The 25,792-nt window shown below is 38.7% G+C and overlaps 2 protein-coding genes across 2 annotated transcripts; one reads left to right on the top strand and one right to left on the bottom strand.

Moving 5' to 3' along the window:
* Positions 1–8,382: 8,382 nt before the first annotated feature.
* Positions 8,383–10,338, top strand: LOC103037428 (nuclear protein 1-like). The gene is made up of 2 exons (XM_049466469.1): positions 8,383–8,734; positions 10,044–10,338. Exon 1 carries the CDS (start codon positions 8,491–8,493, stop codon positions 8,719–8,721), a length of 231 nt encoding a protein of 76 aa, XP_049322426.1. The 5' UTR covers positions 8,383–8,490; the 3' UTR covers positions 8,722–8,734; positions 10,044–10,338.
* A 2,010-nt stretch (positions 10,339–12,348) lies between these two features.
* Positions 12,349–24,700, bottom strand: dhx33 (DEAH (Asp-Glu-Ala-His) box polypeptide 33). Its single transcript, XM_007255814.4, has 12 exons — positions 24,317–24,700; positions 22,896–23,056; positions 22,493–22,720; positions 22,233–22,403; positions 21,224–21,409; positions 20,732–20,843; positions 20,466–20,625; positions 19,701–19,789; positions 19,261–19,388; positions 18,198–18,401; positions 17,079–17,165; positions 12,349–16,956 (listed from the first exon to the last, which is right to left on the bottom strand). Exons 1-12 carry the CDS (start codon positions 24,522–24,524, stop codon positions 16,648–16,650), a joined length of 2,043 nt encoding a protein of 680 aa, XP_007255876.2. The 5' UTR covers positions 24,525–24,700; the 3' UTR covers positions 12,349–16,647.
* Positions 24,701–25,792: the final 1,092 nt, after the last annotated feature.

Here is a 25,792-nt window from a genome sequence, read left to right as displayed (position 1 = left end):
AAAAAACAGGAGGACCAGTGAGTTTTTTGGCTTTCCCTGTCACATGACATCGCATTCAGTAGCTCCTCCATTTCCAATCAATGTTGTGTTTACATGGATCTCCGTGGAAATGTACGCCACAAAGTGTAATTACGGTGCGTGACAGTGGACAAATAGTTATTTTATTTAACACGAGGTGACGAAACTCAGATGTCAGTATGGACGAGACTAAAATTACCGGAGGACCACAGATTTCAGTGAAAAACAGTAGGTAATTCAGGACGCATGCGAAAAATACTTACATGGTCGTTCCAGACGGGAATAAAATCACAGAGGACCCCCCTATAAAAGAGAAAATTACCCCAGGTATTCTCTTCTGCATTCTAAACCCAAAAGAAACAATGGTGAAATATGTCTCAAAAGCCCTCAAAAGTCAAAAGTCTGTAAAAAATATTTAACACTCCAACTCAGTGATAAAAATCCTGCATTTCGACTGCAATTTTAAAAAAACAGGAGGACCAGTGAGTTTTTTGGCTTTCCCTGTCACATGACATCACATTCAGTAGCTCCTCCATTTCCAATCAATGTTGTGTTTACATGGATCTCCATGGAAATGTACGCCCAAAGTGTAATTACGGTGAGTGACAGTGTACAAATAGCTATTTTATTGAACATAAGTCATGATTGCTTGCATTGTAAGCTTGTTGAGAGCAACGGCTAAAAGCCCTCTTATTCAGAATGCTCGTTATCATGTTTCACTACACCCCAAGTCCATTTCACATCAGATTTCTTCTTTAAAGGGCCTGTGACCCGTCTTTATGGATTAATTTGGCTTAAGAACACATAATATTAGGATCAGGACACTGTAACGGTGGTTTTACATGTATTGTACTACTGCGCATGCATGCTGGAGCTAGCTGTAGCATGGCTTCTGGTCTGATGTGCCTATCCTAGTTATCCAGACAGTAATGGTGAGATACATGGGTGACTTTGCCTCATTAAACACATCTCCTATTCCTCACAGAGTGTTTCCTGAGTGCGTGCCTCCAGAGAGGCCAGGAACCTGTGTATTTTTCCTCCTAGCTTCTCCACCACACACTTTCACCCATTACAACACATAAGCTCTATGGTTGAATAGTTTGAAAAATGATTGGGAAGAACAAGGGATAAAAAAACAACATATAGATGAGTGCAGGTCAGTAAAATTGTGCAATTTGGTGGCTGTCGGACAAAGGGGAGAGTTACAAGGGATGAGTAACGAGCAGATGAGTGCAGGTCAGTATATATGTGTATTATAGTTCAGTTATGTTCCCTGGGGAAGAACATGAACTTTGATGGCTGTTGAAACACAGAAAGAAACTCTTTGGCTTTGGGCATGTGCAAAAATAAGTGGGAGGAACAAGGGATGAAAAAACAACTAATTGATGAGTGTAGATCAGTAAGACTGTGAACTAGAATTTAGTTACCAGCCCTGGGGGACTTATCGCTGTCCAATAATAAACAGGCATCTCAATACTTTTTGTTGATTTTTGCACTGTCACCTAAACTTTTTCAAAATGGCTTGATGAGTGGACTTGTAGAAATGACCAAAATGACAGATAGACACTTTTTACATTGACTTCCATTGAAAGTTAAAAAGGTTTCATCTCTCTCCTGCAAAGTTGCTGTTTTGGAGGGAGATACGTCATTGTCTTTGGGCAGCAATGATTTGAACTTTGGTGGCTGTCAGGACACAGAAACTCTATAGCTTGAGCATGTGCAAAAATGAATGAAAGTAAATTGTAGTAATGAGGGATGAAAGAATTACAAATAGATGAGTGCTGTCTGTATGGCTATGAATTAGAACTTGAAGACCCGCAGAGCAAACAAAACTCTAGATATTAATTGGTGGCCTGTCCTGAGGATGTACATAAAGTTCCGTGGCTGTTGGACACTGATCCTCTGGGAATGAAAGGGAGTAAATGGGGATGAAAATTAAAAAATAAATAAAAGAGTGCAGGTCGGAAAAGTGCATTGATTTGTTCTTTTTAAAACTGTTTTCATCAGTCGAACACAAGTACAGTAGATGGGCACTTATAAAAAATAATGGGATCATATAGAGGGGCATGAGATGTAAAAAAGTGTAATGGGTGAATAAATGCATGTGTCCAAGAGATGAATACAACTCCATATAACACAATCAGACTGGACAATATGAAATTGGAACAGTATTGAAAGCTGAACAATTGCAAAAAAAAAATAACAATGAGATAAATAATAATAAGAAATTAAAAATATATTTGTCTTTAAGACTGATACATTATGTCCAAATGTTTGTGGACACTCTTATTAGTGAAAGCACTGATGTGCAGTATGTTGGAATGGGTTAGGGATCCAGTGCTTTTTATCAGTCTCTGTACTTTTGGTTGGGTATTTGTATGTTTACAGTAATCATTATTTAACTAATACCTTTGGCTTGTGGGTCTAGGCCTTGGTACCCACTTCTTGTATCACAAAGCTCCAGTAGAAATTCATCAGTATACCACACTGCCACCTGGTGGAAATCACCAACCTATGAACCACATTCTGTTCAAGTCCCAGTCTCCTAAATGTATAATAAAATATAGTAGTGCATCAGTTTAGTGCAGTAATTCAATAATATAAAACACGTATATCATATAGATGTATTACACAGAGTGATCTACTTTAAGTGTTTATTTATTTTATTGTTGATGATTTTGGTTTACAGCCAATGAAAACCCAGAAATCAGTGTCTCACATCTCCATAAAAGTTGTCAGCAGAGGGAAACATGAAGTGCTGTAAGATTTTCTGGGAAACACTGCACTGACTTTCAACTTGATAAAACACAGTGGATCAACACCAGCAGATGACATTACTCTCCAAACCTTCACTGATTGTGGAAACTTCACACTAGACCTCAAGCAGCTTGGACTGTGTGTCTCTCCGCTCTTCGTCTAGACTCCGAATTTCCGAATAAAATGTAGTGTTAACCTTGATACGTTATAAAGTGTAAGGTTAGGTCTACAAAAAAGAAGGTGATTTGGGTATCAAATAATTGTCTATTGTTTACCTTGTCATATGAAAAACGACAAACATATTACAGTATTTTACATTTATTGTACAAAAATGTTATACAAATGTTTAGAAATGTCTAGAAACATTCCAGGAAAGGTAGCCTAAAAAATAGCCAGAAACATAACATAACATATCACCTGACAGATGGAATCTGGCACAACCAGCCGGGAGATTCTGACCTGCAGGAAGTCTGGCACAGTGGTGCTAAAAGCCAACCTGAGGTCCACCAACCAAACTTCTGCATTATCCTCTATACTGAGGAGATGCTGTATGGGTCCCAATTAAGTGTATATCAACACTTGAAGAGAGTATTATAGCATTTATCAGTATGACTACATTAGCAGGGTCTAATTACAAAACATCTTATTATTTAGCTCAGATAACCATGAAAGGCTGCACTCTGGTGGCACCAATAGTTTAACCCACTTAGTGCCCAATATTGCACTGACATTAAGCACCATGCAGAATGTACAGTATGTAAACATCTGACCACAACTGTAAAAACCTTACGTTCCCATTAAATACATCTAGCTGCACTATTACAACACCACAGCACACCCACAGAACTCTTTAATGGATTTGTGTAATATTTCCAGTGGTACAATGTTTCAGCCTGTCAGATGCAGTAATAGGCTTAGATTACACTGAAAATAAATCTTAATTAGTAAGTGCATAAATAGACCTAGGAGACAAATCAGTGGTCATAATTATAAACAGCCTTCAAGTGCATTGTGTAAAAATGCACTACTGTTTTGAGATAACATATTTATTCAAAGATAATACAAGGGTATTTGTAAATGTTTTCGAATTGTTCTTATTGTTTAGAGCTACAAGTGTATTACACCATTGTATTACAATGATGGAAGATGGATGATCACAAGCCATCAAACCAAGCTGGACTACTAAATTCCTTTGCACCAAGACTTATCCAAAAGCAGCGTGTAAGAATGGTGGAGGAGCAAGATTGTCCCATGCTCATTCTAGGGGATATGAACATCCACCATGACAGTACCAGCTTCACAGACTTCCTATCCCTCATGCAGTCTTTCGAACTGGAGCAGGTCCCCAGCCCTCCAACACATAAAGCTGGCAAACAACTAGACCTGATCTTCACTCGTAACTGTGACACCGACTCTCTAACTGTCACTCCTTTGCACGTCTCAGATCACTACTTTATGAAACTCAATGTTCATATTTCAAATAAACCCACAGCTACTCCTACTATGGTCTCGTTCCGCCGAAATCTTCGAGATCTCTCAGCAGACCAGTACTCCTCGCTGGTGACTGACAATATGCCTCCACCAGGCTCATTTTCATCACTCAATGTAAATGATGCCACTGACACTCTCTGCTCCACACTAAGCTCCTGTTTGGACAACTTCTGTCCTCTTACATCTCGAGCCATTAGCTCAAACAAACCGCAGCCATGGCTTAAAAATGACACACTCAGGGAACTACGCTCCAAACTCCGAGCTGCCGAAAGAAAATGGCAAAAAACCCAAAAACAAGCAGACCTAAAAAATTACCAACTGCTCCTGGCTTCTTTCTCAGCCAACCTCACTACTGCTAAAGCTGAATTTTATCACAATAAATTCTGCTCTCTCAAAGACTCCCGGAAACTATTTGCTACATTTAAATCACTACTCAACCCTCCGCCTCCTCCTCCGGCTACATGCCTTACGGCTGAAACACTTGCCTCATTCTTTACTGGCAAAGTGGCGGCCATCAGCAACCAGTTTACTGATGCACAATGTAGCAGTCCTACTGCATCCTCTACTGCCCGGTGTCCCTCCACCGAAGGCGTTGCTTTCTCCTCGTTCACTCCTCTCACTGAGAACGAGACACTGGCTCTCCTAACACGTAGCCGTCCTACTACGTGTCCGCTTGACCCAATTCCTTCAAACCTACTGCAAACTATCGCACCTGCAATCATTCCGGCTATCACTCACACGATCAATGCCTCTTTAACTTCTGGTGTATTCCCCACTGCTTTCAAACAAGCACATGTGACACCACTGCTTAAAAAGCCTTCTCTCAACCCCGCCCAGGTTGACAACTACAGACCGGTCTCACTGCTACCCTTTCTCTCTAAAACACTAGAAAGAGCAGTTTTAAATCAGGTCTCTGGCTTCCTCTCCCAGAATGACCTTCTGGACCAGAACCAATCTGGGTTCAAAAAAGGACATTCTACCGAGACGGCTCTGTTGTCTGTGACTGAAGCGTTGAAAACTGCCAGAGCTGCAGGTCAGCCCTCAGTGCTCATTCTGCTGGACCTCTCAGCCGCATTTGACACAGTCAACCATGACTTCCTCCTAACTATACTCTCAAACATGGGGATCGCAGATAATGTGCTGTCATGGTTCAGATCATACCTCACTGGGCGCTCGTTCAAGGTGTCGTGGCAAGGACAGCTGTCCTCAGCCCGCTCCTTATCCACTGGGGTTCCCCAAGGTTCGGTACTGGGACCCCTTCTCTTCTCCATATACACCACCTCTCTTGGTCAGGTTATCCGCTCACACGGATTTACCTACCATTGCTTTGCTGATGACACCCAGCTATACCTGTCGTTCTCACCTGAAGATCACTCAATCTCTGCACGGATTTCGCAGTGTCTCTCTGACATATCCTCATGGATGAGGGAGCATCACCTTCAATTAAATCTCTCAAAGACTGAACTTCTGGTTATACCAGCAAAACCATCTTTTCAACACAAATTCTCTATAAGTATCGACTCTCTCTCTCTCTCACCGACAAAGGTTGCTAGGAACCTGGGTGTCATGGTTGATGACCAACTCTCCTTCACGCACCATGTGGCCTCAGTTGCTCGGTCCTGCCGCTTTGCGCTCTATAACATCCGAAAAATTAGACCGTTCCTGACGCAACAGGCCACCCAACTCCTGGTGCAAGCGGTCGTCATCTCACGCCTCGACTACTGCAATGCCCTGCTAACTGGCCTCCCGGCCTGTGTAGTAAAACCACTCCAGATGATCCAGAACGCAGCAGCACGTCTGGTCTTCAACCAGCCAAAATGGGCACATGTCACCCCGCTGCTCATTGAGCTCCATTGGCTACCAGTTGATGCTCGCATCAAATTCAAAACTCTTACAATCGCCTACAAGGTGATGTCAGAACAGGCTCCTTCCTACCTGCACTCGCTCCTGAAGGCTTACGCTACCTCCCGGCCGCTGCGCTCCTCCAGTGAACGTCGCCTCGCTTTGCCAAACATTCACACAAAGCAATCCAGACTGTTCTCATACAGAGTTCCCCAATGGTGGAACAAACTACCCTCCACTACCAGATCAGGAGAATCTCTCGCTATCTTTAAGAAACTCCTGAAGACAGAGCTCTTCAAAGAGCACTTACTCTCTTAACACCTCTAACACACTAACTACTTCTAACCTCATTTCCTTCTTCCTCTCCTTCACTCCTCTATCCTATTATTCCCCTTTGTCCTCCTTTTATCCCTATCCAAAGATGTTTTACCTTTAAACTTATTTTACATTGTACTTGACTATTGTAAGTCGCTTTGGACAAAAGCGTCTGCCAAATGTAATGTAACGTAATGTAATGAACATGCCAAGATGCATGAAAACTGTGATTAAAAACCAAAGTTATCCTATCAAATATTAATTTATGAACTTTATGAATATGAACTTGTTTTCGTTGCATTATTTGAGGTCTGAAATCTTTTTTTGTTATTTCAGCCATTTCTCATTTTCTGCAAATACATGCTATAAATGACAATATTTCTGTGTGGAGAATATTCCATTTGGGAGAAATTGTATTCGTAGTTTATAGTATAAAACAACAATGTTAATTTTACTCAAACATATACCTAAAAATAGCAAATTCAGAAAAACTGATTCAGAAACTGAAGTGATCTCTTATTTTTTTTCCAGGGCTGTATATGGTAAAACATACATATATAAGTGTTTTTTTAACCAGATTACAGACAAAGTCAATGATCCAACATATAGCATAACATTAGTTTCAAAATTTTTCTGTTCTGTTCACTGTGCGCATGTGCAGCACTTTGAGCTGCATTTTAGTAAATGAATAGTATATAAATGAAATATATTTTTTCTTTTTCTTCTTCTTCTTCTTCTTCTTCTTCTTCTTCTTATTATTATTATTATTATTATTAGTAGTAGTAGTAGTAGTAGTAGGCCATTAGGCTGCTGAACACCACACAATTTTAAGCACTACCTAAGGTGCAATATATTAGTGCAATATAAGATGGTGCAATATGATGTGTGTGTTTTTTTTTCTCGAGTGTATCCTTATATCAGTATCCTTGTATTGTGTTTTTTGTCCGTGACTTGATGCAACGTAATTTCGTTCTGCAATGCATCTTGATGTAGTGCTGAATGACAATAAAGATTGAATTGAATTTAAATACTAGGGGTATAGTAGTAGTAGTATTGTGTCTTGTTTTGTCATGGCAATTACTTCATTTTACTTTTAATAATCTTAATTGTTTTAATTTACTTGTTTCTTTTATTTAAATTTTACTTTTCTGTTCCTCGGTCCGTATGTGCAACACTTTATTATTATTATTATTATTATTATTATTATTATTATTATTATTATTATTATTAATGAGCTTTATTATTATTATTATTATTATTATTATTATTATTAGTGGTAGTAGTAGTATTTTTGTCATTATTATTAATATTATAATATGTATTATTATAATATGATTGTAATAACAGTATTAATAATAATTATTATTGTCTCTTATCTTGATATGGCAATTACATCATTTTACCTTTAATAATCTAAATTGTTTAAATTGACTTGTTTCTTTTATTTAAATTTTACTTTTCTGTTCCTCTGTCCGTATGTGCAACACTTTGAGCTGCATTATTATTATTATTATTATTATTATTATTATTATTATTATTATTAGTAGTAGTAGTAGTAGTAGTAGTAGTATTGTTTACATTATTATTAATATTATAATATGTATTGTAATAACAATATTAATAATAATTATTATTGTTTCTTATCTTGATTGACAGTTAGTTCATTTTAGTTATAATAATCCTAATTGTTTTAATTTACTTTTTTTTCTTAATTGTACTGTTCTGTTTACCTGTCAGTACTTTGAGCAGCTGTTAACTGTATGAAAGGTGCTATATAAATAAAGCTAATTATTATTATTATTAATATTATCTGCCAGAATGCAGTGTTATTATTTTTCTGTTGGGAAAGCACGTGACTTCTGGAAGTGGGCGTGTTTATACTAGCTATGTCAGGCCGTGTCCAATCAGCGCCCGAGCACGTCGAGCCCACGTGACTTTGGTGTTATTGAAAACTGCGTGACATCAGCCGTTGTTTACTCACAGAAAGAGCAGCAGGAAGAGAGTTAGGGAGTCTGAGGGAGAGATATAGGGATTATATAGAGGGATAAGCAGCGCTCTGCAGTAGAAATGGCCACAGATATCGAGAGACTGGCTCTGTTTGAGGAGGCGCACTACGACCAGTATGACTATTATAACCTGCAGGAGTACTCCTGCCACGCCGGGGGGAAAGGCCGCACCAAGCGGGAGATCGGGCTCCACACTAACCGCCACTGCCCCGCCGGACACGAGCGCAAAATCCTGGAGAAATTCCACAACAGCGAGCTGAAGCGCAGGAGGACCAAGAGCTGCTCCTCCTGAGAGCCGCGTTACGGTGAGATTCACTCTTTAAACCGGGTTTTTATCGTGTTTTGTCTCATTTTCTCTGTTTTCCAGGCTGCAGAAACATGTCAGGGCATGTTCATCTTCCTCTCCGCCTCTTCTTCCTCACACCCTGTTGTGTAACAGCAGCCATCTTAACAAAAACACCAGGAAAATGTTTTTACGTCCCTTTAATCCCCATTATTAGACCTTATTCCTGCTTTTTACTTGATTTATTAATTTAAACACTAAAATATAGATACACAGATACATGGATGACATAAATGAGCATGTCAAATTATGGTTTTGCAAAACAAAATGGATATTTCAGCTTTAAGAATTTAACGGTGTCATTTGATAACAGTTTGATTTGCTGGTTTTATAGCACTTGAAATCTGGTTTAATAAGATTTTTGCAATTATTTATGCTTATTCACAATATTCAGTATTCATGTTCGTGTTTTATAGCTAAATTACTCACAGTACACTAAAAGGTAGGCCTGACCTCAGTGTTTCCAATTGTTTTAGTTGAAGCATAAAGAGCCCTGTTAACATGACTTTTTTTTTTCCACCATTGGGGGAAAAACCTTGTTTATTTGGTTTTAGAATACAGTATGAAAACATCTAGCTACAACTGTATCCAGCATGAATTTAAATGCATGTATTCCTACCCTACTGTTAGTTTAATAACACTGCTTAGACGAGCTGGTTAACAGGAAAGGTCAACTAAGGTAGGTAGGTGTGTGTGTGTGTGTGTGTGTTTGTGTGTGTGTGTGTTTGTGTGTGTGTGTGTGTGTGTGTGTGTCAACATGAAACAACATACACACATATTAATAATTATTTTTTTTATTTTTTTTTTACTGTAGATTCACCTACAATAAAAGGAAACAAATCAACTGCAATAATAATACTTAATACGTTTTATTATTATTATTATTATTATTATTATTATTATTATTATTATTATTATTATTATTATGCTTGCCACCTATGCCTAGGCCTAACCTCTTTCTTTAACTGGTACAAAATATATCCCATATTCTCCTGATTCTCCTCTTGATTAGAAGAGCATTGTTAAGTTTTTTTTTTTTTTTAGGTTTAGAAATAGAAGGTTGTTTTGTTATTTGGCATATATACGCTTTTAGATTCTGATTCCACTCTCCATGTTTTAAAATGACTGATATATTGTTTATGGCACTAGTTTCTTGGACAATATGTCGTTCATTTAAAAAGAGTTACTGTCTCGGGCCCACATACTCTCATTTCCATGTCCAAGACATTTAAATATTGATTTTTTTTTTCTGTCCTCCCTCCCCCCTACAGAGCCGACCTGCACAGACTGGAGTTGAAACGAGAAACGGATTGTGGTCCAAATGTTTGTTCGCCTTTGCTGACCTACCAAACACGGGATACCAGTGGTGCCAGTGACCCTTGCAAACCCCTTTTTCCTTAAGCGGTCACTGGAACTGGATTCTGCACAGTGTCGGGTTGCAGCTGCGCACATGAATATCGCATTATGTTCGGGGCTTAGGCCCCATAAATGTGTACTGTAAGTGGTGTTTGTGGATTTTACAAGTTCTGAGTCACTTTAAAGAAATAAAGGTTTGAAAGAGTTTAACAGTTGTGTGGTGTCTTGTTGTACCTCAGTAAAGAGTGTTACATTACATATTATATATTAATGACTCACAAGCTCACAGTCTATTGTTTAACCTGCTCTGCATGTTATGCTCTGTGATCTTCTGGCCTCAGTTGAGTCTGTAGTTCCCTATTTTTAAGGTGGAACTGGAGAATAAAAAGCCAATTTCATGCTTGTATTTCTTTTTTTCTGCTCTTAACATAAAAGTGGATGAAATTTGATATGCACACTGTTTTCTCCCTATATTGCAGTATTACTATTAACTATTTTGTATCAGATGCTTTGTTGCACTTAGGACATTGGTTTGGATTTGTAAATCAATCAATAATGGGTATATTGCAATAAGTAACACCACTTTATCTGTGGTGGACTAGGTTTAATTTCCTATGTATGCTAGCACACCACACCACATCACATAATCATAAAAGACATTAAAAAAGACTACCTTTTTTACCATTTTCAAACCTCTCATTATCTATAGGAAATAAATTGGCTGGTTTTCTGTAATGGACCTGTGTGCCAGTGATCTCGTACTGTATCCACACACAAAGTTGGTACCTTATTATAGAAGATACAGTGTCAGTAAGGACTGTGTTTTCTTTCATCAATAGAAATAGTCTAAATGGTCTAATATTCAATTTTCTGCTGATATTATAACTGCAGAGCTCCATACCTGCTGTTGGAACTGAAAAGGGGTACTAACTCCACACTAATGACTATGAGTTTAGAATGTAGGTGTCCCAATACTTTTTTATACATATAATGTAGCTCCTAATGAACTGTTGGGTTAATTATGGTGGCTTAAAGATTAAACAAAACAACAGCACTCCAGTTTACTGATTTGTCATTAAATAAGTAGTTATTCTCTTGTTTACCTTCATATTATAAATCCACATAATCTGGACGCAGTTTTTTTCCACTGTAAAGAACTGGGCTACGTAAGAAGCAAGAAGCTGACATGACCGACAAATAAAAATATCGCTGTCTCAAACATCCTCGTACTACGGCAACTGTGTCACTTGGCACAGGAAATGCTGAGTACAGTATTCAGGGAAGTGCACGATCCCGTATTGCTGAACAGTCATAAGCTGTAATAGTGATACGTGCACAGCCACAACAGGTGTTGTTCAGCCAATGCCAACTTTTATATATATTTAGATCGATATAGCATTTCTGAGCACCAGTAGATCTATATAGCATTTCTGAGGACAGAGTTGTTGATGCAAAAGGGCCCATATTTATCAAACGTCTCAGAGTAGAAATGCTGATCCAGGATCAGTCAAGGTTATCAGATCAGTTTTCGAGTATCTTGTTCTGACATTAACATAGGCATCAGTAGTTACTTAGCCTTAAAGTTTGATTCCTACATTTTCGGTTCTCTACATATAATAGTATCAGCCCATGTTGTGTATAGGTGATACAAATAATACTTTAAATGTTGAATTTTACCTACAAACGTGACTTAATTCAATCATCATTTTAGCACATTTTAACACATAAGCAGCTACACGTCATCCTTTAGCCCTACTAAGTTAGCTAGCATGGTTGCTAAGCAACCAAAGCAACCCACCATTTTGGCTAGCTTCCAACAAAAGCCTATCGTTTTGTGAATGAGTCTAGCTGCTATTGTGCTGTATGGTTCGTCTGCTTGTTCTTAGTCTCTGTTTCTTTGTTTTGTTTCTGTCTCTCAAATCCCCCACAAATTTGCAGCTACTGCCTTTTTTGCAGTTGCTGCTAGTGCAACTAGGGTGATGTGAGGAGAAAAGTCTGTCCACCGACCCAGAGAAAGCTAGGCCAATTGTGCTCTCTCAGACTCTGGCTGCTGATAGAGAGGCAGCTTTAATGGGGATTCGAACACACAATGTCTCGCACTGTTATTTGTGCTCTTTTGGCCACTTTTCCTCATCCTTGTTTTAATTGAGATGTAATTGTAATTGAAATTGTAATGTTGTTTAATGTTTAATGTGCAAAAATACAGAATCAGTCAAAGAATTCGCTTGAAATAATTTTTAATTAAGAAAAGTTCAAGCATCTTGTAGCAAAGCAACTCTTCAGTGTTCTTGCCTCACCAAAATGACTCTTCTCACTTCTCCAAAAGAAAAAAAAAAGAAAAAAAAATAAACCCTTCCTCATAGAAAAAAAAAGCATGTGGAATATCTTTTTTTTTTTTAACAGGAAAGAAAAAAAGGAACTGTTCCCTCCTTCAAACTGCAGCAATAATGTAGCTGGTTAGTTTTGCCTGAATACATGTTTTTTTGGTAGCTGATTTTAACCTAAAACACTCAAATAAGTAAATAAAAAAATAAATAAAATAAAAGCAGAACCAAATTGTGAGAGGAATCATTTGATCCATTTAAAAGAAAGAACACAGAAAAAAAACAATACCTCAAAAAAATCCAAGCATATTTGAAATGTAAAAAGGTTAATCATACTGTGGATACTGTGAGTATTCAGAACCTACTCTTAAGGTAAGAATGTGCATCACTAACCCACATGCAATAATTCATAACCAAAACTCTGTTGTTTTAAAAGAAAAAAAGAATCCCTACATCTATATTAAATATATCTGAGGTACATTCAGTGTACCTTTAGAAACCTGAGTGGTCATATTTTGTTCATCATGCATAGCATATCGATACAGAAATACTTCAATGTGATGTGCAATGATCTGTCACAAGCTGTGGGAACGTAAAAGGTATCAGAACAAGCAGAACGTGTGTCTGGACATCAGTAGTATACAAATACTACAGTACTAAAGAAAGGCATGCATAGCTAATCGAGGCCGACGTCTAAAACCACTGCTGCTGAATCTGCCACATTCTTATTATCTAAGCCAAAAGCAGCACTAGATTCTTTAAGAATTTAGCAGGTAATGCAGCCCCCAGTATAAGACTAAGACTAGAGTTCTGGAGATTTATCAAAGCGGAATGACACAGAAGTTTATTCAAATGTATTTAAATTAAATGGTTAAGAGATGATCAGCATGGTTTAAATGTTATATGCTCTGTTGTAGAGAAACCCATTCTCAGAATGGGAAGCACTGCATTATAGAAAGTAGGGCTGCACAATATTGGGTAAAAATGAATTTGTGAAATTTGCTATTGCAATATATGTATTGTGATAATTAAAAATATTTTTTTTCTCATGGTTCGATGGTTAGATGTTAACAATATTGGACCAATTTAAACTTTTGTCTGTGGTGGATGTTGAAATGTTAAAAAACATACAAATTTTCAGTAAAAAGTCAATTGTCCAACATGTAGTGATCTTAAATGAGACATGCTGTATATTAAAAATTAGAGTAAAATAAATGATAATGGCCAGATATTTGCCTGTGGTAATATGGGTGTGCCATATATCATAAATGTTTTGCTGTTTGGAACAAAAGAAAAATTCACACTGTTCTTTTTCCCCAATAGTTATCTACTACAGATAGATTATATCTGTCCAGTATCATTTATTATACATTAATTCTGGATATATGGAGATATTTGGAGGGCATTATTAGTATCATGACATTCTGGATCATTGACGTCTGTTAGAATCCGGTGAAAATCTCAGTTAGGGGTGTGCCATATCATATCGTATGCAATAATATCACCAAATAAAATGTAATATTCATACTAATGCAGCAGTGTATACAAAAATATCACAAAAATACACTGAAATATCGTGATATTATTTTAGGGCTATATCACCCACTGAAAATAAGAACAGTAGAAATGTTCTTTTTCTATAAAGCAGAATGTAGCAAGTTGAATTTGACATATTGAGAGTAAAAAAAAATACAATCTAGAATTTTACTACTAACAATTCAACATAATTCAATGTGATGATATTAGTAATACACACTGTGTATTCAAGCTTCAATTCTTGTCAGATTTAATTTCATGTAACACTGCATGTACTGCAATGTGTCTATTGCGCACCATTAAAACGTAGCCTAAGGCTTTACGGCTTCACCAAACTACAATCAGAGCCAAATGGTCCGAATGGGTCTAAAAGTCTGGAAAAAGTATTTAGTGTAAAGCTTTTTGGTTGACCTGGACCAATTCATGCATAGGCAAAACCCAAACACTGCTCCTTAAAAATACGAACCAACCGTGAAGCTTGGTGGCGGTAGCATTATGGTTTCGGAATGCTTTGTTTGGGGGGTGTAAGAATTCATTAAGACAGTGTCAAGCCCTAGAGAGACACTAAACCCAAGCTAAGGTCAGTGTTTATAACTCAAACACCAAGGAAATCACTGGGTTCAAATGTGATCTGTGGTAACAGAGCATGTCAGAAGGCATGTCATGCTCACATTGCTAAAATGGTTCTAAAACAAACAACATATTGTGCAGCCCTAGTTATAAATATGCTGCCTGAAGCCTGAGACATGGTTTTATCATATCAAATATTTTAACAAAATAGACTAAAGTATTGCTTTTTTTTTTAAACATGCACATGGGTGGGAGGGTACATGCAGGGTGAATCCTGGCTAATAGCATTTAATTTTTTTTTTGTTTTTTTAATCTATCACTACTTTACCTTCTTTATAACTGTATGTAATTGTTGTGGAGCTTCAGGCTTGGCTTCAGCTTTAGACAATTATATCAACCTATCAAACCAGAAATTGCATAACACTACCACCACACCCTACACAATAGGACTCTATTGTTAGGAATAGAAAGCACTTGCAATATCCTCTTCCCTCTATGAAATAAATACTCCATATATATATATTACTAAACTATATGCACGTCTCTTGTTGGCATTTAAGCACTGTGTTTAAAACCGATTTATTCTATAATTATAGAGCTGTATAATTAACAGCTGTTGGACAGCTGTGGCAGAAAATATTTCAATGTCAGTATGTTACAGTCTTGGTATAAAAACAGCATGGCCTGAAACACAATGTACAATAACTGTGTGTCTTTCCATCGGTGTTGATGTATGGCAATAGGCTGTTAAGAGTTAGAGTTCTAGCAGTAAGGCATCTGCTACAACCAAAGCATAAACTCAGTCTTTCAAGTTATGAGCCAAAAAAACCCGAAGTCAGTTTTCACATGGGCTGTTGAAAACTGATTAAGATCAGACTCTATCCCGCCAAAGCTGGTCCAGGTACTGTATTGGCTTACAGGCGAATTGTATCCAAAAAGATAAAGAAGACAGATCAGTTTTGTGGATCCAACTGAGCTGTGGATGAAAACTGAGAGTGTCTACATGCACTTCATAATCCGATTACTGCAGAACATATCAATAATCTGAGTTTGTCAGTAATTAAATCCAATCAATGCATTTATATGAAATTGGGTACCGTACTTTTTACACAATTTTCTATAAGGTGCAATTAAAATCCTTAATTTTTTGTAAAAATCATCAGTGCATCTCACAATCCGGTGTGCCTTGTGTTGTATGAATTTTACCAGTCCGGTTGTAAGCAGCAGTAAAGCCACTCCGCTGAAGTACAGTGTTAAACCGGGGTTTCAGGTTAATTTTCCAGCACTATTAGCATTAGCCGCTAACCACACAAAACGCTAGCTTTTATGTTACAAATAAATATAACATTATATCTGTTACCTTTGTTAAATTAAGTTTATCATATCTTACTGTACTATTACCATTTCTCTATGCTATATTGAGATGTGACTTTTCTTTTATCATATTGCCCAGCCCTAACATGGACCAAGAATTACAGTTACTGAGCTAAAATTCAGCTCTCTTTATTCAAGTAGTTGTGAAATAAATATTATAAATCAGATTATCTGCAGTAATCAGATTATGAACATGCATTTAAACGTACTCTCTGGCAAAGACTTACCTAATGTGCATCCAACTAACCCTACACTACGTTCAGTAGAGTAATATTTGGAACAGGTATGGCATCTCAAGGTCCTCATCATCATCATCATCATCATCATCAAGTAGAAAGGGCTCCTGGTTCAAAAACAGCTTAACTCCACAAATAGTCAAACGCACCCTTTAGTGGACCTGCAAAGAAGTTTGTACAAAAACTCCAATTCACTCCAAATGTGTGAATCGGCCAACTGTCGAACTGTTTTGATGCTCCACTCAACAAGTGTCCTTAAACGCTCCTAAATCATTGGCCTTCAGTGTCCACAAGCTTGTGAAGAAAAGAAAAAGGTGGAGCAAAGGTATGCAGTTATCGTGACATCTAATAACTGAAGAACATTCCTGTGAAGAACATCCCTGTGAAGAACATTCCTGTGAAGAACATTCCTTTGAAGGCTGATCAAAGCAGCATTATTGTGTTCTGGCCCCTGGTCCCCTTGGTGGCCCCTGAAAGCACTAGCTCCTGGTCGTGCGGAGCTTCCGCCGGAAGTACTCGGGCGCGGCTTCCTGCAGCCAGTCGGAATCCACCAGGCACAGGTCCCTCATGTAGCAGCGAGACGTGTGCAGGAGCTCATTGAAGACCACGTAGGCTGGTTTGGCCTGGAACAGGACGGAGGACGGGTGGATGGACACGGGCTGGTGGGTGTCCAGGGCCACGTAGCTGCCGTCTGGCTGTAGCTCGGCTGCGTTGGTGAACATTCCGCGGGCCAGGCAGCGTCGCACGTTCACCAGCTCTGATTGTGAAGACTCCAGCTTCAGCCCCAGCTGCAGAACAATAGACAGGTGATGAAGATTAAGATTAGAATGCCCCATCAAGCTGGGTGCTAAACAGAAACCAAATGTCCTTCATTACATTACAAAAAGCTGTAAACCCATAACCCACAAACCTTAATGCAGATGTCTCTCAGCTGAGATCGGACCTCAGCCACTAGGCCCATGTTCCTGCTGTTCACAAAGTTCTCTCTACACCACTCCTGTAGAAAAGATTAAACCCATACACATCACTGTTAAACATAAGGATACATTATTTAACTTACCATATTTTTCACACTATTAGAAGCACTCAAAATACTTTCATTTTTTCAAAAATTGTCAGTGGGCCTTATAACTCGGTGCACTTTATATATGAATTTTACCAGTCAGGTATTAAGGAGCAGTAAAGCCACTCTGCAGAAGTACAGAGTTATACAGGAGTTTCAGTTTAGTTCTCCAGCACTGAGACTGGAACAGTATTAGCATTAGCCGCTAACTGCCGTTCAGAGGTGAGTATCAGCCTGTAGCCTTTGAATAAGCCTGGCTAGCACTGCTGGAGCAGCATTAGCATTACCCGCTAACTGCGCTAGCTCTTTCACCGTTCAGAGGTGAGTATGTCTGACTGTAGTCTGCGCGTTTATCATGTTAAAACAAACTACATGGGACGAACCTCTCGCTAATATTGCCCTGGCTTACCAGAACACTCAGGGATCCTTAGTGTAGCAATAGTGCTAGCAGCTAGCCGTTAATGTTAGAGAAAAATGTGTACATTAACATCCAGCACTCGTCTAACTAAGAAAATGTTTTTTTTTTTAATAATTACAGTTTGGTTTACTTAACTAAGTTTAACTTTACAGGTCTCGCCACCCAGCGGCAAGATCTGCTGAATTAGAAGGAAAACATGGCGACACCCCTGTTCCTTACTAGTGTCGCATAAAGCACCTTATAACCCGGTTCACCTTATGCATGAAAATAGACCTGCAAATTGACGTTTATTAACAGTGCGCCTTATAATACAGTGCGCCTTATAGTGCGAAAAAACAATGTTAAAATCTAAGTAAAACACTATATCCTTAATAGAAGACACTATAAGCTATAAATGGTCATGTTCTTGCTCACTGCAGTAAAAGCTTACTGTGCTCAATGACTCAATTACAGAACACTAGTCGTAATACTGCGTTTGCATAGATTTGCATTTACTGATGTGCTATGGCAAGTAATACAAAGTTCATGTACTGCTGCAAACCACCTACCTTATTGCCGCTGACTTTCTTGAAGGCTCTGTAGATGTTGAGCAGCGTCATGTGGTCTCCCTCACTAGAGATGAACTTTTTGCGCACGGCAAGCACCTCGTCCCGGCGGGCAGGGGGGTTATAGAGCACAGAGTCCACAGAGAGCAGAGAAAGGATAGTCAGAACCTCCTCTGTGCAGGAGAACTCTGGAGAGATCAGGATGGTCTACAAGACAAAAGGTTTTTACTGTCATTTAAAAAAAATTTAAACAAAAATGCCAATCCGTATTACATCCATTAAAGCGTTGACATAAAAAACAGTCTGAAACACTGCAAGACCTCTCACCATAATTATATTTAACATACCGTACTACATATAGGAATAACATTAATCATTATTTCATCTAAATATTAATCATTGTGTTTAGTTAGTGAGACAAACCCGTTAACAAGTATGTATACTTTGGTTTTGCTTATATGCTTATACAGTAGTTAAAGGGGACGCAATATGCAAAACTCACTTTTGGCATACTTTCGTACTCCCACCATTTGGACAAACCCCTTATTGTGACATCACAGTAAGAAAATGTGCAACCCGAACCAAAGCCCCACCCACTAGATTAGATGATGATCCACCATTTCTGTCATTTTGGTTGAGGACAGTACACAGCAATTTGCAAGCAGACTTCGTCTGAGAGAGGAATCTGTTCCTACTCTCTGTAGAAAGTCAGCAGATGAGGGAGCATACCAATCTCTTACATGTTCTTGGGTTGATTTATGTGTATCGGGTTTTTAAAAAAATGCCCAAACTGCAAGAAATTGGCAGTCCTCTGCTCCAATATGTATCTATTACATTCTAAAAAGTTTTCCCCTACATCTGCAGTAAGATCTATGTTCCCACCATCCAAGTTCTTCCTAATCTGTGTGCAATATTTTAAGCACTGGACTTTCAAACACACTCTTCACCACCTGGTGAGGTTCGCCACCTGGTGCCACAAGTTGGAACTCAAACTGGCTTCTAAAAGTGGAAACTTGTAGGTCGTAATGTGTTTCAATCATAAATACAGAACATGATCCCAACTTACTTTGGCATAGCGGGGCTCCAGCGGGAAGTAGGCCATTTTCTTACCCAGAGGAGTAAGAATCACCTGATCATCCTTCCTCTCCACTGCACCAAGCAGATCCAGCTGCTCCACTGCCATACGCATCGACTCTGTCCAATCACAGGTAGAAGCCTCAGTATTTCAGCTTATACATTTCACTCCTATACATTTCTGTATTACATGCAGTTCCAGAAACGGCGAACATCTAAACTGTGTCGAAGCCATAATACAAATGTCCAACGCTGCTCCAGCACAGCTTGCGTGTATGCATCAGATTTAAATCACTAATTAACTATCTGGTTAATTAGTATGGTAAAACAAACTGTGCTGGGTGCCAGGACAACCATTCCAACAGTCAACATCATCATGAGAACAGCAGAAGACATCCTAACATGAGTATTATTAAAATATCAGGCTCTTACCAGGTGAAGGCTTGGACATGAAGTCAAAGTTTAGCACATCTGGAACTCCCAGAGCCAGCAGCTGCAGAACAACTCCTGCTAAGTTACACCTAAAAACCATTAAAAAAACAAATGAGCCAAATGAGAAACCACCACAAGGAAAAAGATCTTCTGCCTTCTAAGTCCCTATAAATGTTTTCATACAATTTAGCAAAATAAAGCTCTGGAAACAAATAAGAGACCACTTAACAATTATGAGTTTCTTTGATTTTACCAAATTGAAAAGTTCTGGAATATAATCAAGAGGAAGATGGATGATCCCAAGCCATCAAACCAAACTGAACTGCTTGCATTTTTGCAATAGGAGTGGCATAAAATGATCCAAAAGCAGTGTGTAAGACTGGTGGAGGAGAACATGATGCCAAGATGCATGAAAACTGTGATTAAAAACCAGGGTTATTTCAGCAAATACTGATTTCTGAAATCTTAAAAATCTTGAACTTGTTTCTTTGCATTATTTGAGGTCTGAAAGCTCTGCATCTTTTTTGTTATTTCAGCCATTTCTCATTTTTTGAAAATAAATGCTCTATATGACAATATATTTATTTGGAATTTGGGAGAAATGATGTATTTTCTAAAATACTCAACTCAACTTATAAATAGCAAAATCAGAGAAACTGATGTGGTCTCTTAATTTTTCAGAGCTGTATACATTTTGCACAATGAATAATAAAGTTTACAATAAATACATTTCTTTATAATATACGTAATGTCTGTATACATCACCTCTGTATTTCAGGTACAGTCATGCTGATCAGGTTGTCGAACTCCTCCTCAGTGTAAAGGCGGTAGCAGGAGCCCGAGTCCTCTCTGCCCGCCCTGCCGGCTCGCTGCCACGCCTGCGCTTTAGATACCCGCTGCACTGCCAACACCTCCAAACCACTGTCTGACAGACACACACAGCAAAAACAAAATATTACAACAGAAAATTATGGTTCTTATATGATTGCTTGCTTGAATTTAAATAATAAGTTTACACACCGTACACTTACCTGGATTATAGCGCTTTGCTTTCACCATTCCTGTGTCGATGACGTATTTGATACCAGAGATGGTTATAGACGTCTCTGCGATGTTGGTTGATAGAATGACTTTCCTACAACCCTGACGGAGAGATAAAGAACATAAATAAACATGATGTAATAAGCTATTTCAACTGACTGTGCAATGCCATCCAAAAAAATGTAATTAATTTAACGTTTCCCTTTCAAACTTAACAGGTCTCAGTAAAGCAGGTATGAAAAAGAAAGCGTACATCCTGGGGAAGTAAGAAATTAGACTGTTAAATTGTACTACCATTGTTATTTTATTTTGTACAACGTTATTGAGACAATTATTTGAGCTGTATGGACACTGTGAGCATAATTTAAGTTTTTGTATATTTACACCAATAGAATATGTAGAACAGCACAGCTTATAAAATTGTATTGTCTTTTTCTATAAGTCATTATGGTCCATCAGCAGGATTGTGTATCTGTGGTTACCTTTGGTGCAGGCTGGAAAACCCTGAGTTGTTGGGTGGGGGGTAGTGAGGCGTACAGGGGGATGACAGTCATTGGCCCACAGGTGTCCGGCAGGTGCTTGGCGATGTCCCGACAGGTACGAGCCAGCGCCTCGATCTCCTCCTGACCAGTCATGAACACCAGGATGTCATGAGATGATGGGGCTTCCTAAGGGGCCAAAAAGAAAATTTAACCACCAGCATGTCATGGGTCTCCTGTACTTTTCACCTCTGGTCCCTTTTTAATTTGGGTGTTTTCACACCTGTATTTTGTTTCTCTGGTCTTAATCAGTTGATGAGTTCTTTTAGTTGAAGCGTTTTCTCCCTCTGTTTGGTTTCCCACAGCCACAAACCCAAACACACCAAAATGCGTCCTAACAAACCACACAAGCATGTTTTCCCCTGAAAAATGGCCCTACGTTCATATTACAAGCCACATTGCTCTAATCAGATCTTGACGGTTCACATTCACAAATATAAGTGAGCTGTATCTGTGTGTAATGTGAATGAATCTGTCCCTGTTGAAACGCCTCACACGCCACATTGATGTGTTAGCAGCTCATATGTGGAGCATCTTTTGCTCAAGTGGAGAGCAAACAGCTGGTCTGAAGTACATGCTCTAGTCGAGGAGGTAAAAATATAGGACAGGCGGTTTGCTTTTGCTGTTTTTGCAGCTATAGCTGCACAGCTGCACCAAGATATGTGTGGGTACGAGAGACAAGCACACAAATCTGATGCAGCAGCAGAGACAGCACTGGATCATAGCCATGGTAAATATCTGGGTAGTAAATCAGGTTAAACTGCACCTGAACGACAAAAGTTTAGCTCAAATAAAAGAAGTACATTTGATAGTCGGTTCAGGTAGAGGTCAGATCACGTTCATACAACAAAAGTTGTTTAGTACACACCTGGCCAAACAAACCAGAGTATGCACCAAATAGTGCTGGTGTAAAAAAATGCCCTAAGAGACCTTTTTAAAATCTGGTACAAACCTGATGGATCTGAAAAATGGAGACCAGAGCTGCCTGCAGGTAATCAGACTGGGGCTGCTTGGTGTAGTATATCTGTATGGGGTGCTGCCTGCCCTCCAGGTACAGTACAGGGGACTTATTAAAGTACTGAGAGAACAGGTCCACATCCATGGTGGCTGACATCACAAGGACCTAAAGATCAAACAGTTGAGTTTATCTGATAAACCGAAACAGTAGTGGATGAGAACAAGGTTATTAGTCACCCTGTGTTAGTTCTTTACCTTTAGAGGTATCTTATTGTGCTCTTTGCGTTTGCGCTGGGCACTCTTCACCACGCCGAAGAGGACGTCGGTGTGGATGGTACGTTCGTGAGCCTCGTCCAGGATCACCACAGTATAGCGCAGGAGCAGAGGGTCTCCTATCGCTTCTCTGAGCAACATACCGTCAGTCATAAACTTTATCTTGGTCTCAGACGACGTCACGTCCTCAAATCGTACAGTGTAGCCCACCTGGAAAACAGAGAGATCTTATTAACAGTAATCAAAGTTAACAGCAGCAATGTCTACCTTCTAGTGAATTAAATAATTAAATAATCTGATCTATTAATCTCCATGTGGCTAATCGCATTTTTAGTAGTGAAAATTCATATATACTCTTAAAAACGTGAAAATAGGTAAAACTTACCAGCTTTCCCAAAGAACAGTTCTTCTCCTGAGCCACTCTTCCTGCCAGAGAGATGGCGGCCACACGCCGGGGCTGAGTGACCCCGATAAGGCCCTGCCGCCCAATTCCAGCTTCATACAGGTACTGAGGAATCTGTGTGGTTTTACCTGAACCAGTCTCTCCTAGGAGTAGAGCAGTAATTAATTAATTAATTAACACGTATAATAATAATAATAATAATAATAATAATAATAATAATATTAATAATAATAATAATACAATAACAATCATTAATAATAGTAATAAAAATAAACTCAAAGAACGTCTTACTCTTAAGACACCTGATTTGAATGTACTATGCTTAGGTCAGCCTATTATTTAAACCAGCTTTAAGTGAGTATAGAATTAGTATTTCTACTATCAGTACTTCTTTTATTTTTTCAAAACTTATCCAGGCCTGGAACTTGCTGTTTTTAATTTCCAGGTTTTCACTGAATATACAAACCCTGTCAAGAGAACTCCAAACTATGAAATGTCCATACGAAGCTTTTTTAAAATATATTTACACTATGTACTAAAATGCATTCATTTTCAATGGGTATATATGCATCAGAAACAGGGAGTCGAGTACATCCCAAATGTATCAACAGGAACATTTTAATATAACATTAGTCAATATAGCTTTTAGAAAAATTTATATTTGGGGGAAAGGTGGGTGCTAAGCTTTTGTCCCTAATGGCATTTCTTCCGCCCTTACATTACTTTTACTTTTATACTTTAAGCAGATTTAAAACCAATATTTTTACACTTTTACTTGAGTTAAAAAAAAGTATCTATACTTCTACCTGCAGGGTAATAAATGTCACTTTGTGACTTTTTATACCTTTGTACTAATAAACACAGATAATAAAGATCCTGCTGTATATATGGATATAAAAGTCATATGGTTTATCCTATTAAGTACTATATTATATAATCTCAATAATCTAAGTACAAGTACTTTGTAATTAAAAGAAAGTTAAATTATAGAAATTCTTATTTTTTCCTTCTTATTATAATCGCCTTTAGAAGTAGTAGCAGCAGTAGTAATAGTACTTGTATGTCCACGGCTTTCATTCACATTAATAATAAAAGCAATCATGCAGCGCCACCTACAGGCGGAACATCGTCCCTGCAGTAGGTTTTTTTTAAGGTGGAACGGACAGATCCAATATAAAACCTTAAACGAGGAGCATTAATTTCATCCTTGTGTTTATAAAAACACTGCTGAATATACATAAACACACTAGCACACGTGTCTGAAGAGCTAATTACCCTGAAAATTAGTGTTTTAAGGTTTAAGAAGACTGAGCCTGTCCTGCCCCTGAGTTCTTCTCTAGCTATAAACCCTACAGAAGTTGCTGAGCTCCAGAGAGCTGGAGCAGTGTGTAGTGCGGGGTTACCGATGAGCACGGCGTTGTGGAGCTGTCTCAGCTGGCTGAGGAGCTGGGAGCGGGCCTGGTAGATGGGCAGCTGTTTCCTCTGGGAGTCCAGGAGGAGCGGAGCGGCTCCTTTCCTGGGCAGCAGCATGCCAGGCTTCTTCTCGAGGCGGGAGAACGGCGAGCCCGGCTTAAACTTCTTGGCCGGAGGAGGGTCGGGGTCGTGGGGCATGATCTGGAGGAAACGCCGGGGCAGGGGAACGGGTCCTCGGTGCGGCGGGGCTCGGTCCGGGGCTTGTGGGGTGAGGAACGGGGCGGTAATTGAGGTAGAAAACTGACTGCAGATGTTTACCTCCGCCGAGCAGGAGGCGCCTCCCACGTGGCTCACGCTTTGACGTCGCGCGGAATTGACGTAAGAGCTGCGTGCGTGTGCGTGCGTGCGCGTGTCCAGTTTAATGAATGAATGAAAGAAAGAAAGCATGCATTTCGCGTTACAGACCGTCACTGTTAGAAAAAAAATCATTTATCTACACTTTTTTTTGTTTTTACATAATGTACAGTACCAGTCAAAAGTTTGAACACACATTATCATTAATATTCTTTTTTTTATAATTTTATTTTATTTGTATTATTTACTGCATTGTAGACAGGGTGCGAAATACAGAAACTGCAAGAATTACAGAAACTCTAACCAACAATTACATATTTTGACACTCACTGAGATATTTTATCATTTTACTGCATTGTTCATTCATACTCATCATACATGCTGCTATTGCAAAACTTGCACTCTTGAGTTCATGTTGCTGCTGCTGTTCTCCTACTCTACTTTATATTGTGTGTATTTATCTTGATATCTATTTTAATATCATTTTATTTTTATTCTATTTTATTTTATTTAATCTATATATTTATCTATTTTACAATAGAAACTTTTTCATTCCGGCCACTCTGGTCACTCCATGGACACACCCCCATCTCTACAGACATTACATTACATTACATTTGGCAGACGCTTTTGTCCAAAGCGACTTACAATAGTCAAGTACAAAAGTAATAGAAGTTTAAAGGTAAAACATCTTTAGATAGGGCCTAAAGGAGGTTGAAGGGGAATAATAGGATAGAGGAGTGAAGGAGGTGAAGAAGAAATGGGGTTAGAAGTAGTTAGTGTGTTAGAGGTGTTAGGAGAGTAAGTGCTCTTTGAAGAGCTCTGTCTTCAGGAGTTTATTAAAGATAGTGAGAGATTCTCCTGATCTGGTAGTAGAAGGTAGTTAGTTAGAGGTGTTAGGAGAGTAAGTGCTCTTTGAAGAGCTCTGTCTTCAGGAGTTTATTAAAGATAGTGAGAGATTCTCCTGATCTGGTAGTGGAAGGTAGTTTGTTCCACCATTGGGGAACTCTGTATGAGAACAGTCTGGATTTGTGCTTTTTGTGAATGTGTTTGGTAAAGAGAGGAGATGTTCACTGGAGGAGCGCAGCGGCCGGGAGGTAGCGTACGCCTTC

Source organism: Astyanax mexicanus, chromosome 1 (assembly GCF_023375975.1).
Source record: "Astyanax mexicanus isolate ESR-SI-001 chromosome 1, AstMex3_surface, whole genome shotgun sequence".
NCBI lineage: Eukaryota > Metazoa > Chordata > Actinopteri > Characiformes > Acestrorhamphidae > Astyanax > Astyanax mexicanus.
The sequence above is the reverse complement of the archived record's forward strand: the minus strand, read 5'-3'. Positions and strand labels throughout refer to the sequence as shown.

Excerpts from the sequence above, each read along its gene's own strand:
- LOC103037428 (XM_049466469.1), top strand. The coding sequence starts at position 8,491 with ATGGCCACAGATATCGAGAGACTGGCTCTGTTTGAGGAGGCGCACTAC.
- dhx33 (XM_007255814.4), bottom strand. The coding sequence starts at position 24,524 with ATGCCCCACGACCCCGACCCTCCTCCGGCCAAGAAGTTTAAGCCGGGC. Across the intron at positions 20,626-20,731 it reads AGCAAAGCGCTATAATCCAG|ACAGTGGTTTGGAGGTGTTG; the intron begins GTAAGTGTACGG and ends TGTGTCTGTCAG. Across the intron at positions 19,389-19,700 it reads CATGTCCAAGCCTTCACCTG|AGTCGATGCGTATGGCAGTG; the intron begins GTAAGAGCCTGA and ends GTGATTGGACAG.